This window comes from Falco punctatus, assembly GCF_963210335.1.
Source record: "Falco punctatus genome assembly, chromosome: 6".
NCBI classification, from domain to species: Eukaryota; Metazoa; Chordata; class Aves; order Falconiformes; family Falconidae; genus Falco; species Falco punctatus.
In genome coordinates this window covers 235,613-250,534 of record NC_137585.1, presented here as the reverse complement: position 1 = coordinate 250,534, position 14,922 = coordinate 235,613, and the positions used below count along the sequence as shown (strand labels likewise).

Below are 14,922 nucleotides of genomic sequence, written 5' to 3'. Positions count from 1 at the left end.
TATCTTTTTACTGTCTTCCTATCTCTTTGGCCTCACTCTCATGTCTTTATTTCTTTCTCTGTTCTTACAGGTCCCAACTGAGCGCTGGAGGAAGTGCTTGACTGATACCAGCTCTTTCTTTGAGCCAGTTCTAGGGCAGATGATTGTGCAAGAAATTTTCCCTCAGCAGACCAAGAAACTTGTAGGTATTCATACTCCTAACCCCCAAGCAGAGCTCAGCTTCACCTCTTTCTTTTTTTGGCATGCCAGTTTAAGACCACATTAAGGCAGCAAAATCATGTGTAGGTTTTATACCTTTTTACATATTCCCGTACTTACACACTTCACCTCCTATTTTGGGTATGAAAGATGTCAGACCAAGACATTGCTGTCATTTCTAGAATAATCTATGTTAAAATATTATTAAAAAATATCTTTATCTCAATTGTTAGCAAAGTCATGTGTGCAGCACCAATATCTATGACAGCCCTACAAATGCATGCAGTCTCCCTGTGCTTCCTGGAGTGGCAGTATTAACAGTATTCATTACCAATCTGACGTATCAAATAAGATTTTCAATTGCAAAGCCATTAAACCATTGTATGACCAGTTGTACAAAAACAAATCAATGCCAAAACATTCTGAGTAGATCCACAGTAAAAGGAACACCTGCCTGCAGTGTGGAAAAAGATACTTTTTTTTCCTTTGATGATTAGCGTTCCTTTTTCTTTTGAAGGAAGTTAATGTAGGTGCTAGGTCTTGTAAAGAGTTTGCAGTGTAAAAAGTGACAAGAGTAAGTAATCCCAAGAAATGTTAATGGGAAAACTAAGACTATGTGTAGTGAAGCACAAAGCTGAATGAACAAAGCATAATTTTGTGAAGAGACTCAGATTGCCATAACTGTGGAAAGGGAGACACCAGCATGAAATACTTGTGGATACTGAATTTTCATTTCATTTAAGAAGTGGGGCAATCATCTGGTCCATTCCTATCCCTGCAGGGATTGAATGAAAAAAGAATTATGTTTCCCTCAGTTACCATGAGAGGCAAGATGAAAAGGTGTATGGGAGAGAATGGTGAGCCCTGTGAGGAACCACTGAATGCCAAATAACCTAAATCATTGTAGAAACTGAAATCTCCTCTTTCATCACAAGAAAAGGAATTTCCCCCCAGTTATTCTGTGGCTGAATTGCTGGAACATGGAGTGATGGTACCTAAGCCTGAGCAATGTTTTTCTGCAGTCCTGAATGTGCCTTCTTTTCTCCGTGGCAGGCTGAGCAGATGTTCTCTGAAATCCAAAATGCTCTCTATGGCCAACTGGATCAGTTGGAATGGATGGATGAACAGACCCGCCAAGAGGCTAAAGTCTTGGTGCGTGCAGAAGGCAGGAGTTGCTGAGGCGTTCCTTTCCCTGAAGTCTTTGGAGAAGGAAAGGAAGGGGCCTGCACCTTCACATATTCCACCTGCTTCCACAGGCACACAGCCTTAAATAGATGTCTTGTACACGGTGCAAACTGTATGTGGTGTCTGCAAGTGCTATCACACACGTGTGGCCATACGTTGATGTGTAGGCATAGAAAGGCTCATTGTTTATTTGTCCACGGATAAAAACTATGCTATAAAAAAAAAAGCAGAGTAGAATAACATTAGACCTCAGGTCATTGAGTTAAGAAAGCAGAGCAGCAAGAGTAGAAGTCTTGTTGAAACAGAGTAGCTGTCATTTTGAAGGGTTGATTCACAGATTATATTTAAGTTGTTTAGAAATAGAGTTTAAATAGGACTTCTAGAATGTAAAGCCTCCTATTGGTCATGTTTCTTTTTGTTTGTCTGTTTGTTTGTTTGTTTATTATGATTTTAGGTTTCCAAACTACAAGTGGACATTGGCTATCCAGCTGACATACTCCAGTCTGCCAAAGTGAACCTGGAATACCAGAATGTGAGCTATACAATGTAAACATGCCTGCCTCATTATTGGCAGTTTACCTGTACCAACTGCTATCTTATCTGCTGCTAAAAGAGGCTATGACCTCTGGAACAATAATAATTTCCTACTGTTCATTTTCTGGGAACATATGGGCCCACAGAACCTTTATCTGCTGCTTCTGTACTGTTGCCTGTGCTGTCTCCTATTCAGAGTGGCTGGCCTGATACAGATTGTTTGTTACCTCCTTGTACGTTCTGTTCGGCCTGCAGATAACATTCCTGTCATATCTTAAACTGAAGATCTTTAGAACTGGGGGAGAAAACCCACAAGTATTCCATTGGTTTGTTTTTTGATGAATCCTTTTTTGACCCATGAGACTTTTTCTCATACTAATTCACTTCTCACTCATGCCCTATGAGTCACATTACCTGTCTCTCCCCTCAGTTGGAGATAAATGAAGACACTTTTTTCCTCAATGTGGTGGCTTGCTTGAAAGTACTGAGGGAAAATTCCTACTTGAAACTCCTTCAGAATCACTCACAGGATAAGTAAGTGACAGATACTGATCTGAAAAATATAACAGAATCATGCACTTGTGGACTAACTGAGGTTGGAAGTGACCTATGGAGATCCTCAAGTCCAACTGTCCTGCTCAAAGCAGGGTCAGCTAGATCAGATCACTCAGGGCTGCGTTCAGTTAAATGTCTGTCTCTCTTCTTCTGAGGAAGGAGGGACAGGACAGGAGGGACGGGCAGGGAGGTGGGGAGAGCTGGACACAGTACTTCCAGCTGTGGTTTCACTAGTCCTGGATTAGAGGGGCATAATCACCTCTCTTGACCTGCCAGCAACACTTCTAATGCAAGACAAGATGCTGTTGTCCTTTGCTGCAAGGCTGCACTGCTGCATGCTGCTTAAAATAGCCTTGAAGTTGTGAGAGTGAATCCCCTAATGTGTGTGAAAGTTAAGCTAATAGGTCTGACCATCTGTAAACAAGTGAAGGTTTATTTCAAACTCCTTTAACTCCAGACAATGTGAATTTCATCATTTGCTGCTGCTGTATGAATAATTGTATTGAGGAGACCATTTTTGCAAGCCCAGTGGAGGAAAGGAGCAAGGTATGAGATAAGGAGTTAACACATTCTCTCATTTCTCTTTTTCTGCTTCTAGCTGGTATGTGTCCCCCTGGACTGTGCGTTCTTACTACTCAATAAGGCACCACATGGTGGTCTTTCCTGCTGGAATGTTCCGCAGCCCTTTTTTCCACATGGAGTTTCCCAGGTATGGAGGGTCTGCAAAGGTGGAAGATGGATGTAGGCCCTTGGCTGCACCATGTTTCCAAGGAAGAACCTTAATGGGTCTGTCTTTAACCTCTTTCTTACTGCATCCCAGAATGACACTGTAAAGGGGGGAAAACTAGCTTTTTCTAAAGCCACATGGATACTGCCTTATGAATTCTGAAAGAGTGTGATAATTGACTCTGCTGGAACAAAATCAGAATCTAGGCGAAGCTAAGCTAAGCCAAGTATATTACTCCAGAGCGAAAAGACAGAAGTCCCATGTAGCTTAACTGCAAAAAATATGTTTCACATTTGCCTCTAATTTCTAGACTCCAAGAGTTCCAGCATCTAACCCATAGAAATCTAATGCAGAGAAAATAGGAGCCTCACAGAGCAACTTCTTATCAGAAGTCTTTTTCAAATGGATCAAACATAGTTCTTCTCTTCCTTTTTTTTAAAGAAACTTTTTCTAAAAAGGAAATACATTTTTCATTCTGAGTCTTCCCCTGCAACAATGACACTTCTGTGGGCTACACTCTTAGAGTTGGGTTCTTTCATCATATGGAATAGATCTATTAAGTGATTTTTTTCTGATATTAAAAGCACTTAAAACAGTTGACTGTAAAAATATTATTTGATGTCCTTTTTTACACAATAATGGATAGAAACATCCTAATCCCATTGTACTGAAAGCTAATCTCACATTGTGGCAAGAGGCTGCATTTTGAAAGAAACATGTCTCAGTTAAAAGCAATTATTTTCTCCATGATGATCTTCTACCACTAGTTGTATGACATCTTCTAGCGCTTGCAGTATTTAATGAATTCATTATAGCATGAAAAACCAGACACCTCAAAAGAATAACAGGAAAAAATAAATTTTCCAGTGGTACGGGCTGTCACCTGCCATATCCTTCCTCTCTGAAAAAGTGTCTACAACTTCTTAATCCTTTTCTGTTGAGTGTTAGTAAAATATATTTTTCTCACTGTCATCCCCATCGAATGAAATAAGTCAGACTTGAACAGCTTTTGGTGAGTTGGCACAATAACATTTTCTCAGATGATGCTCCAAAGCCTAAATCTTACTGACAAAAGCCAAATCAGATGACTGTAAGGGAAATTTTTAAAATAAGAAGTCAGCAAAGCAATAAAATTGTTATGGAATCCTAGAATCATAGAATGGTTTGGGCTGGAAGGGACCTTTAAAGTTAACCAGTCCAATCGCCCTGCCATGGGCAGGGACACCTTTCACTAGATCAGGTTGCTCAAAGCCCTGTCCAATGTGACCTTGACCACATCCAATGGTGAGGCATCCACAGCTTCTCTGGCAGCAATTACAAGTTATCAGCTACAGAGCTTCTGAAAGAGCAGTTCTAAAAGAAGATAAGCATTAGTTGTTTTTTGTCACTTCCTAGTGAGTTCCCAGTGATGATCTACTACAATAATTTCATGCTTAAGCAATGTTAATCAGTACATGTAAAGAAAGAAAGAGCTCATAATTTCATATTACAGAAATGCATTTTGAGTGTACTCTTGTGTGACTGTAAATTCATTGAATAAATCATATATATTCTGATTAGAAAGAACTGCTGGAGGTCTCTTGTGCAATCTCTTGCTTGCAGTGAGATCACCAGTGCTAGACCAGAATAACTGTAATCAAACTTTCATGATTTTAATTTGCCTTGCCAGTTTTATGCATCGTCTTTCATTAGACAACTTTTGCAAGATTGCTTCTCCAACTATCCTGCTTTTGTATGATTACCATTGCAGTTAGTTTGTGCAGTTCAGCCAGTAGTGGGTAAATAAGGCCATACCCCAACAATAACAAATATGAGTTAATAAAGGCAGAATCTTGTTCACAGACTCGTCATTATTATGATGGCTTATTAGCTATGAATACTTTAAAGCAAGCCCATAGTACAATTTTAAAGATTAATAGAGTAATTTACACTTGTATCTGCATTTTTACAGTGCACTGCATCTGAGAGACAATAAATAGAAAATGCTTCTGTGGGCTGTCAGAATAGAATGTTCCTGTGTAGCCCACAGTTGTGCTCAGTGGCTATAAAGAATGTTCATCTGCCCTCTTTTTCTTTTCAAAAGCACTCTTTTCATGTTCATTTTTCAGTGCTGTGAACTTCGGAGCCATTGGGGTCTTCATGGCACATGAACTTCTTCACACATTCTATGGCTATGGTGGGTACCAGCTGTGGTGTCTTTCTTTGCTCTTCTGGGTCCCCACTGGTGCTTTCCCTCAGGGGATGTGAAATCATGGTCCTTATATAAATGTATAATGTATATATTATTAAGGTAGATGAAGGTAAGGAAAACCCATTCCAGGCCATGCTGACTAATAAGAAGACTCGGTGGTTAATGTGACGAATACAGGTGAATGCCAGGGATACCTTTACTTTCCAGGATTTTTTTTCCCCCTACAGTGCTGCCTGGGGGCTGTCCTACATGCAACAGTAGTGCACTACAGAAATCTATAGACTGCTTAGTTGAACAGTATGAAAGCTATGGCTTTAAGGTCAATGGTACTTTTACACTGTTGGAGAATACAGCTGACACTGGAGGGCTTGCCATCGCTTACCAGGTATTGTAGTCTACTTACTTCTCTAATCTCACAGCCTTACCACATAACTCAATGGCCATATCGCAAGACTGCTCTGCCGCATCCCTCTCCTGCATGCTGCTCCAGTTCGAGATTGCTTGCACGCCTGTGCCAGTGCAGCGTGTGTCCTGCATGTCCTCTGCTAGTCCAGACACAGGTTCCTCACAAAGCTTTGCTCATAACCTCACTAGTTCCATGTAAGACCGCTTCTCCCCTTCACCAGTCCTGGGATGGGCCTTTCTTTACTTCCCTATTTATGTCATGCACACAAAACCATGTCATTATTTATATGTTTATGTTATACCTGAGGATCTAAGATGAGACATGAACCAGAATTCTGTGTGGTGGTAAAATGACTCCATAACGATGTTTTCAGCAATGCTTTAGTCTAGAGAGAATTTTTTATTTGCTCAAGCAGCTCATGAATGCAGGGTGCTCTGGGATCTCTAGGTCACAGATTGTTACTTGTTACGTTCTTGCACAAAGAATGTTGGGAGGGAGAAAGTCTTTTAATTTTTCTTCAAATACTTGTGACTTGCTTTGAAAGTAATTTTCATTCTTTCATGGTGCAGTCACCACATCTTCTGTTATGACAATGTGTGTGTGTGGTAGCGTCTGAAATGGGAAGGAAAGGGGTTATATTGTTATTCTCCCATCTTAGAGTTATTCAGGGCACGGCCAGCAGCAGGGAGCATCCCAATGAGGAGAGAGATATAAAAATTTGCGTATTTGTTATATATTAGATTGATATAATTCTTTGACAGAAGACATGGTTTTGGGACACTGTCTGAGGGGGGATTTATTAATAGTTTTCTTTCTCCACAGGCCTATAAGAATTGGCTGAAAAAGCACAAAGAAGAGAAGGATTTACCTAAGATTGGACTTTCACATGACCAGCTTTTCTACCTCAGTTTTGCTCACGTAATGAATTCTAGGCTAGCCATATGTCTCTCACTCTCCATTGTCTTCCACATCATTGGAGTTTGTCTTTCTCAATATTTAATCACTTTTCCCCTTATTCACAGAACTGGGAATGTCCGATGTTCCCGAGAGATGCAGAATCTTATTTAGAAAACTAAATTTCACATGTAGGGCCCCTAACCTGTTACGGATCTCAAAGCTAGCAAAGGGCTTGTCTGCAAATATATCTTTTACAAAGCTTTGAAATCTACCAAAATTAAGCTGTAGCAGATAAGCTGTGTCAGGGAAAGCATGCTTCATTGCCAGCTTCTGAGTATATTTTTTGCTGTTGTGAGCAATGTTACACAGGGAAAGTGGAATTTTACTGGAAAAGGCATGTCTCTTTCCATCCCTTCCTTCATCTGCCTCTCTGTTGTGGTGAATAACTAGATGTTGTATCATTGAGTGACTGATAGTGAAAAAAGAGAGTTTCGAATGTTATTTAGAGATAAAGAACTAGAAGTACATGTACACCTAGTTCAGGATTTCTGTGGGAACCTGGTTTAAGGATTTGTGCCAAGTTGTGTAGTTGTGCATAACTGTACAGTTGAGTTCTTCATCATAGATCGTTGGATTTCTATGTTCATAAAAGTCACACCCTTGTAAGTCACTGTAATTGTACAAAGGGAAAAGTTTTGTGCATGTATTGACATTAGGTCAGAGCAGTACGTAGAAAAGCAGTTCTGAAATTGCATATTATTGGGTCTTGGTGGCAAGATTTGCATTTCAGAGGCTATCTGGCAGCTACTGCATAATTTACCAATGAAAAAAGACTGAAATCACAAGAGTGAAGACTTGGAGTGCTAGTTTAACACCAGTAAAGTCACATAACCTTCCCCTCAATCTCTCAGGTAGTAATGAGATGTTGTGTTCTTGATGAGCTCTCATTGCTTTTGCTTAAGATGCTGAATCTGGACACTGAGACTACATCTATACCTTTATTTTAGATGGAGTCCAAGGTTGCACGAGCCTAAACTCCAAGGTGGTCTAAATTCCCTGTGTTCTGGACTACACAGTATAGAAAGAGAGCAGATGGCTTTTCAGATAGGAAATTGGAACAAGGAAGTTTAGGGAAAGGGAAAACAGTCAGAAATTGTGGTGGTGAAGGGAAAAATCTGAACATTGTCGGCACCCACATAAGTGTGTTTCATTGTTTACTCCAGCAGTTTCAGTCACATGGGTGGAGGCACGAGGAGCCTTAAGTCTTGTTCACACAAGGACTTTCAGTCAAACTGACTTTCCTGTTTTGCCTCCTTTCAGGCAATGTGTGGACACCAGGATCCTGAGAAACTACAGTCTTCCCTGAACACAGATCCTCACAGTCCTTTGCCACTTCGTGTTTGTGGGTCTGTCAGCAACAGCCAGGACTTTGCCAAGCACTTCTACTGTCCCAGTGGATCCCCAATGAACCCACACAAGAAGTGCCACATCTGGTAATCTGCCTGGAAAAGGAGGAAGAGAAGTATGTCCTCAGTGAGAGAAAGACCTGACCTCCTCTACCTTTCTTTTCTTGTTATCCTTTCCTCAGCAGCTGATGGTAGCAAATTTTTTCCACTGAGCTCATAAGGAAAGAGGCTCTCCTCCTACTGCTCTCAGCACACTGTCCCAGATTAGACAACTCTGGAGTTCAGCAAGTCCCACATTAGTAAGATGACTAGCCAGTCTCTAGGAGGCAACAACATCTGAGAAGCTGTAAACAGAAGGACTGTTACATTATTAGTCCCTCTGTTCAGTGTATTTCCTTGTCTACTCCAGCAGCCTCACAGTCATGTTGAATGGACAGGTCAATAAAGTGGAGGTCTAAGACCTGTTCGTGTAAGATTGGCTCTTAGGGAAATCCTGTGCATTACTATGCAAACCACACATGTAAGTTAGCAGAGAGGGAAGAATCTTCTTCTTTTCTCCTGCCAATAAATGGAGATGGGTACTAGGAAAGACTCAGTGGCTGCAGCTTCTAGGCTGAAGGAGACATCACTTAATAATGAAGGTTACTGAAGGCCTTCCCAGTTCTGTTTTTGTTTCATCAGGAAATCTCCTAGAACATCCTTATTGGTGGGAGGGGACTGGAGGCTGAGCATAGATTCTCGTTCTTCTTCCTTTTCCAAAAAGATTGTCTTTTTTTAGTCTTTATTTATGGTTGAGGCTATGGCTGAAGGTGGAGTATGGGACAGTCACAAGGGTTTCTAGAAGTCTCTGAAGACTGAACAATTAGAATTCCAAGAACTTCTCTGGATCTGAACCTGGTTCTCTCATGCTAAAAGTTCTTTCATCACTACATTTGTAAATATTTACCATCCAAACAGAGAAGTAGAGCTGCTGTAGGATTTTACTTTCTATTTGAAATTGAATTTTAGGTATTTATTTACTTTAGAGGAAAAAGAGAGTAGGAAGTAACGTATTTTAAGGTAGCAGGAGAAGTGCTTAAAGCACATTCTCAAGATTAACACAATAATCGTATCATTTTCAGGTTCTGTTAATTAAAAATTTATACCAATGTTCTAAAATTTACCAAAGTTAATAAGTATACAAAATACTCTTACTCTTTGCAGACTCTTCAAACTGTTCTTGATTATGGGAGCATTTTTATTTTACTTGTTATGTTAGCTGCCTGGGGATTGTTTGGGGAACAGGTGATGGCAAGTGGGAACATCCCTTATCGATGTAAGCTTTGTAAAAATTGTGACAATCCTAAAATTGTGTTAATCTTTTCCAAATACTGACCAATACAGCAAAACATTTTCCAAGAACAGACTGTTCAGAGATATTTTTTCATTAATTAACTAAAATATTAATAAAGTGTTTGCTTCAGAGGAAAAAATTCATTGCAAACTCTTTATGACCAGGCCCACTTCTTTGTTCTGTATTTGTACTGTTCCCAGCATGACTGCACAAGTAATAAATAATAATACCTCAAAACAATTTGACTTATTTACCCATCATGAAATATTAAAAAAATGGGCTTGTGCTTATCTTTACCATTTAAACACTGTATGCATTTACTCTACTCATTTAATTAATTTTGTCCTAGCAGAGTGTCCAGACGGTCTTTCTTTTAGATGCTAATAGCAATTAGCATTGTACCAGACCTTGTGTGTAATACAGAAGTTATTTTAGTGTAATGAGACTACTTGGCTTCTTTGTTTATAATGTATAGAAAAAAGCAAAAGCTATTAACAGTCTCCATATTAAGCATCTTTAACTTTTCTTGTATCTATCTTGTTAAGTGTATGGGGGGAAAGTTCCCTGGAATACGCAGTTTTTTCTTGTTCTTATAATGTATGACGGATTTACGAATACTCTGTTCAAAAGGCAGGGTCACCCTTGAAATTGGTGAGTTGAATCAATTCTTGTTTATTACTAACTATGATGTTTTTACACAAAGCACATATGGGAAGTGCAAGAAGGGAAGTCTGGCTTAGAAAAAATTGCATGAGTCTTGGACTGAGAATTTATTGTGTTTCTCAAAGAGATACGTGCACAAGGCCCCTGCCCTTGTTCTCAGTATTGCAAGTTCCCTGGGATGTGGTTGGTGAAGAGAAGCTATGCTCCCTAGTAGGTAATCATGAAACACAGGTAGATGTTCAAATTGTTATCATCCATGACCATAGAAATTATTTCATGTTTTATGTCACACATATGAAAAATAGAACAATGCTGATAGTGTTCAGGAAAAGAGCCAGATCCAACAGTGGATCTTTCACCACTGAATTCCTCAGTCTCTGTGAGTCCTCATGCTGCACCATGTCGATCACCTCCATTCCTTCTCCCATTGACGAGGCCACAAATGTTTCCTCCATTTGCTCGTACCCTGTAACTAGGGGTGGGTAAGAACAACATAAGCTTTCTTATTCTCTTCTTTCATACTTGGATAATTTTCGCTTCTGTTTCCCTCCCTCTTTTCTCCCCCTGTTTTCTATACTTTCAATTCCATTTCAACCTTACCATGTGTCCATTTTCTCCTTCATACTACACAGGTTTTCATCCATACCCCTTCCCACTCTCCACTTCCCTTGTCCTTGTTTCTATTCTTCCTCATTAAGTATATATTCCTCTATGCCCACCCTCCCCATAGCATCCTCATAATTCCCAAGTGTGGTTGCTTCATGTGTATAGATGTGAGTGCGCAAGCCTGACCTAAACTTCTCTCCCTTTGCCCTGCTAAGGGCATGCAATTGTAGCAGGGTGGTAAGTGGTCATTCAGGAAGGTGAGACCATCATTACTGCTATTTTACAAGGGGAACTGAGGTACAGAGAAGCAAAGTGCTGGAAGGACTAGGGACTGGAATCTGGACTCCTGTGATTTGACACTTGCAGGATTTTTTTTTGTTTCGCATCTTTTCTCAACACAATCTTTCCCATCTTCTTGTCACAAGTGCGTCTGTCTTCCATTGATTTCTCTTCTCTCATTTTCTCACTCATACATTTGATCAATTTCTCACTTATTTCTCCACACACTTCCTCCCTGACTGTTGCCTGTCTTGCTTTTTCTCTCCCCACACTGGCTCTACTTCTCAGACTTATTCTCCCTGAATTGCAGCACTTTGGTTGTTTCCTGGGTATGCTGTGTGCTGTGACAATGTCTCATTTTTCTTCCTCAATTTCATTGCTGCATGACAGACAGTAGAAAAGTGTTCAGTAGAGCAAAGAGGTAGGAGGACGGAAGAGGAAAGAGGAGCATCACTCAGGCCCTTCCCAGGAAACAGTACTTGAATGGCCAGCATGTCACAAGCTCTAATTTGGTTTTTTTAAAGAGGAATCTATTGTCAGGTGGAGAGGAACTGATCACTTCAGAAAAGGTGCCAGATCTTAAACTGAGCCACAACTCCAAAGATAGCAGATCAGGGTCAGAAGCCGTTGCCTTTTCCACTGCACAGCCAGTTAGGTATTTTTAGGGGCATTGATTACCAACTTGTCACAGGCCAATTTAAGTTGTTTTAGATATTGTTCTCTCAAGCAGCAAACTGATTTTTAGAAGGACTTATGTGTTAGGAAAAGTTGCTGCTTATTGCAGGTAGGATCTTCTCAGAATTTATCTTCTTCTTAGAAAGTCTTAACTCTTGCCTCTAAGATTCCGACAGGACTTCTGGCTTCCTGGTTCCACCACACTCAGAGGAAACTTGGCTTGGAACAAACCAACTGCTTCCTTAAGGCTCTATTCTGAGAAACCACTGGTTTTGGGGCAAAGAACTTTAATATTAAACTATATCCCCTTGAGTAATAGTAGGAGATGTGGCACGAGAAAGACTGCAACCACAGTGGCAAATCTGACTGTCTCCTAGAATGACTATCCGACTTTGCTCTCATTTCCTGTGCTCTTCCCTTGTAAGAGTCACGCTAGATTAATTCTTTTATCTTTTCAGAGCCATAACTGAATAGGCCTTAATGGCCCCTACCAGCCTCAGATGGCATCTCCACCCCCATCCCCTGACCATGGTTCCAGGGGCAACATGTAAGCTCAGACCTGAGTCTCCAATCTATTTGTGGTCTGCTGCAAGCATACCTAGCCCCCGCTCCAGTGCCACCACAACTGTGCCTGACCATGGATCCTGTTATTCTGAATCTTGGCCTACAAACTGACTTCACGGTTTGACCTTGAATATGGCTTATCACTATGAGCTTGCCCAGTAGTCATGGGACTGTGCCTGACCCTGGTTTCTTTCATTGGATCTGATCCTGTCCCTGGCTCACTGACTTTTATTCCTGGTTTGACTTTGAGCCTGCCTTATGATTATGGACTTGCTTGATGGTCTGTATTCCTGGCAGAATACCTACCTATCCCTGCCAATGGGTACCTAACGTCATCCCCAGGCCTGCCTCGTGTGGGGGCTGTGGGGGCTGGGCCCTTGTGTGTGGGGCACCTGCCCAGCCATCTCCCTGTCCCCTAGAAAGCAGCTGGAACTCGCTGCTCCCTGGAAGTTAACTCGGGCTTTCTTGAGCACTGAGGTGGCTGCCACAGAGACAGGCCTGCTGCCAAGCGGGGCAGAGAACCCTCTTACAGGAGCAGCCTGGCCCTGCGTACTGCCCCCAGGGCTCTGAGTGAAGCCCCCTGCCCTTCTGGCTGCCCAGCCTCTGGGGCTCCCTGGCGGGGCCTGGACTTTTCTTCTCAAGCCCACTGAACCCCCAAAGCTCCTCTTGGGCAGCCTGGCCCACACCTCACCCCTTTTCCCCAGGCTTTAAGCCCCCCATATGCCAGGCCCATTTCCCAGTCTTCCATCTCTTTCCTGGCTCTTTACCTTTAGAAATCGCCCTGTGGCATCCCATAGCAATTAAGCCACTCTACAGCATGTCCATTCTGAACCCAGGTCTCTGTAGGTCATGAGGGGGGACTGCCGAGATGGGAGGCTGCAGTCAGGAACATGAGTGAGCCAAGGGGCCTTGATGTCCTTGGCCAGCCTGAACCCATGTGCCTCATCCCTCAGCCCCTGCCCTGCCTGGCTGCAGGGCTGGGCAGCTGCGGGACTGCGTCTCTGGTCACTGCCACTGCATCTGGTTCTGACACTGACCAGCTTTCCTCCTTGAACTTGGACCTATCTCACCATCGCAGACTTCCCTGGTGATCTCTTGTATGATCCTGATGACGATCCCCAGGCCTGTCCTGCAGGGAGGGGGCCCTGTCTGCCTGCTGGCCTTGCCACTGCTCACTTGCTGGCTCCCTTCTCCTTAGGGACCATTGGACCCCTCTGTCCCCTGGCACATACCTTTGCATTCCTCTTCCACTTTTGTCTTTGCAAAGCCAAGCTTCTGTGAATACACTGCATCTCATTTTCTGCCTTTACTCGCTCTCCAAGCCTCCTCTTTCTCATTGTCCCACCTCAGCCCACCCTCCCACCTCCTGATGGACTCCTTTCCTCCCACTGACCATTGCTGGCTGTGCGAATCATGGTCTGGCTTTCCAGCAGCGTGACGGCTTTAGCGAAGGCTGAACAGTAAGTGGCTGGGAACACAACCACCAGACAGATGGTAAATCCCAGGGGAGCTCTCAGGGCTGCATTACCCTCCATCCGACTCTCCCATCAAGCACAAGACACTTTAGCCCCTCAAGCCTTTCCAGCTGACAGAGTCAGGGTTTCCCAGTGCCACGGTCCTGCTCCGGCACATTGTGACATCCCTGGGCGTGTATGATGTACAAAGGTGTCTCGTACACTGTTCCGCAGCATCATGTGTAGCTAAGGACACCCTATAGCATGAAAAGTGTGGAAGCTTTTGGGAATCAGTAAAAGTATGTCTCTGCTCGAAGTTAAAAGAAAATGGAATATGAGATCATAACGATAGGATACCATCCTGAGAGTTTCTGTAGCTCCCCCTCAGAAGCAGTGCTCACAAATAACTGACTGAAACTGGACAAAAAATGCTTTATAAAACTGATGCGAGTGGAGGGGGAAGGAAAATGTTATGACCTTCTCAGTTCATTGCTTAACTAATTATTAGTAGTTTGTGCTGTTTCGCTCACACAGCCTCTGTGAATAGAAATCCATTTTACTAAACCAACAGTAGAATGACAAGCATGTGTTTTCAAGTGTCCCCTAGATGGTGATCTAACAACGTCGTGCAGAAACAGCTCACCTTACAAAGCACCCGCGGGTGGGGGGTGTGGATCTCAAGTCTTATTAACCCTTGCCATTCACTTTGCCAGACCAAATTACCCACTCTAGTTGAGTCTGTCCAGACCACATTTTAGGAGTCTAATCATGACTTTCCACCATGTAGCCTGGGAGACAATTTTCTATTTATTTTCAAACTCACGTTTAACGCCAACTATCATTTGCTGTACTAAATATCTTCCACACTTCTTGAATTTAAATACAGTTGTATGTTACCATTGGCTTTCCCTTTTCCTTTTTGGGTTGGTGTTTGTTTGTTTGGGGGTGGGGGGTGGGTGGGGGGTGGGTTGTCCTTTTCTACTATTAATAATGGCATTTTTATTCAAGACCTTCGCATTTTTTTCTGAGATGCCCAAAAAACCTGTCTGGAATTTAGGCAGGTTGGGAATTTAGCTTGTCAAATCAAGATAATAATTATCCCAAGCCTTTGAAAGTCACTACAGAAGGAAGCACATGCAAGGATATATAGACTCTGATTTATAAACACTGAGATTTCTACACCAGGCGGTGGTTCTGGGTCATCTTGCTGTCCAAAATACTAAAGGATTTTTTTCCAGCTAGTCTTCAA

General features: G+C 42.2%; 1 protein-coding gene across 11 annotated transcripts in view; it reads left to right on the top strand.

Annotated features, from left to right (window-relative positions):
• Positions 1-14,572, top strand: part of KEL (Kell metallo-endopeptidase (Kell blood group)) — a 40,094-nt gene extending 25,522 nt beyond the window's left edge. For 7 of the 11 annotated variants that reach the window (XM_080391388.1, XM_080391389.1, XM_080391382.1 and 4 more), the window contains 9 exons: positions 71-181; positions 1,252-1,350; positions 1,838-1,915; positions 2,348-2,451; positions 3,071-3,181; positions 5,308-5,375; positions 5,618-5,775; positions 6,619-6,714; positions 8,014-14,572. In XM_080391388.1, the coding sequence (XP_080247514.1) occupies positions 71-181; positions 1,252-1,350; positions 1,838-1,915; positions 2,348-2,451; positions 3,071-3,181; positions 5,308-5,375; positions 5,618-5,775; positions 6,619-6,714; positions 8,014-8,190 (1,002 nt within the window). In that variant the 3' untranslated portion in view covers positions 8,191-14,572. Of the gene's footprint in view, positions 1-70; positions 182-1,251; positions 1,351-1,837; positions 1,916-2,347; positions 2,452-3,070; positions 3,259-5,307; positions 5,452-5,597; positions 6,763-8,013 lie in introns of those variants that run through there. The other 4 variants (XR_013928762.1, XR_013928763.1, XM_080391390.1 and 1 more) reach the window with 4 other exon arrangements.
• Positions 14,573-14,922: the final 350 nt, after the last annotated feature.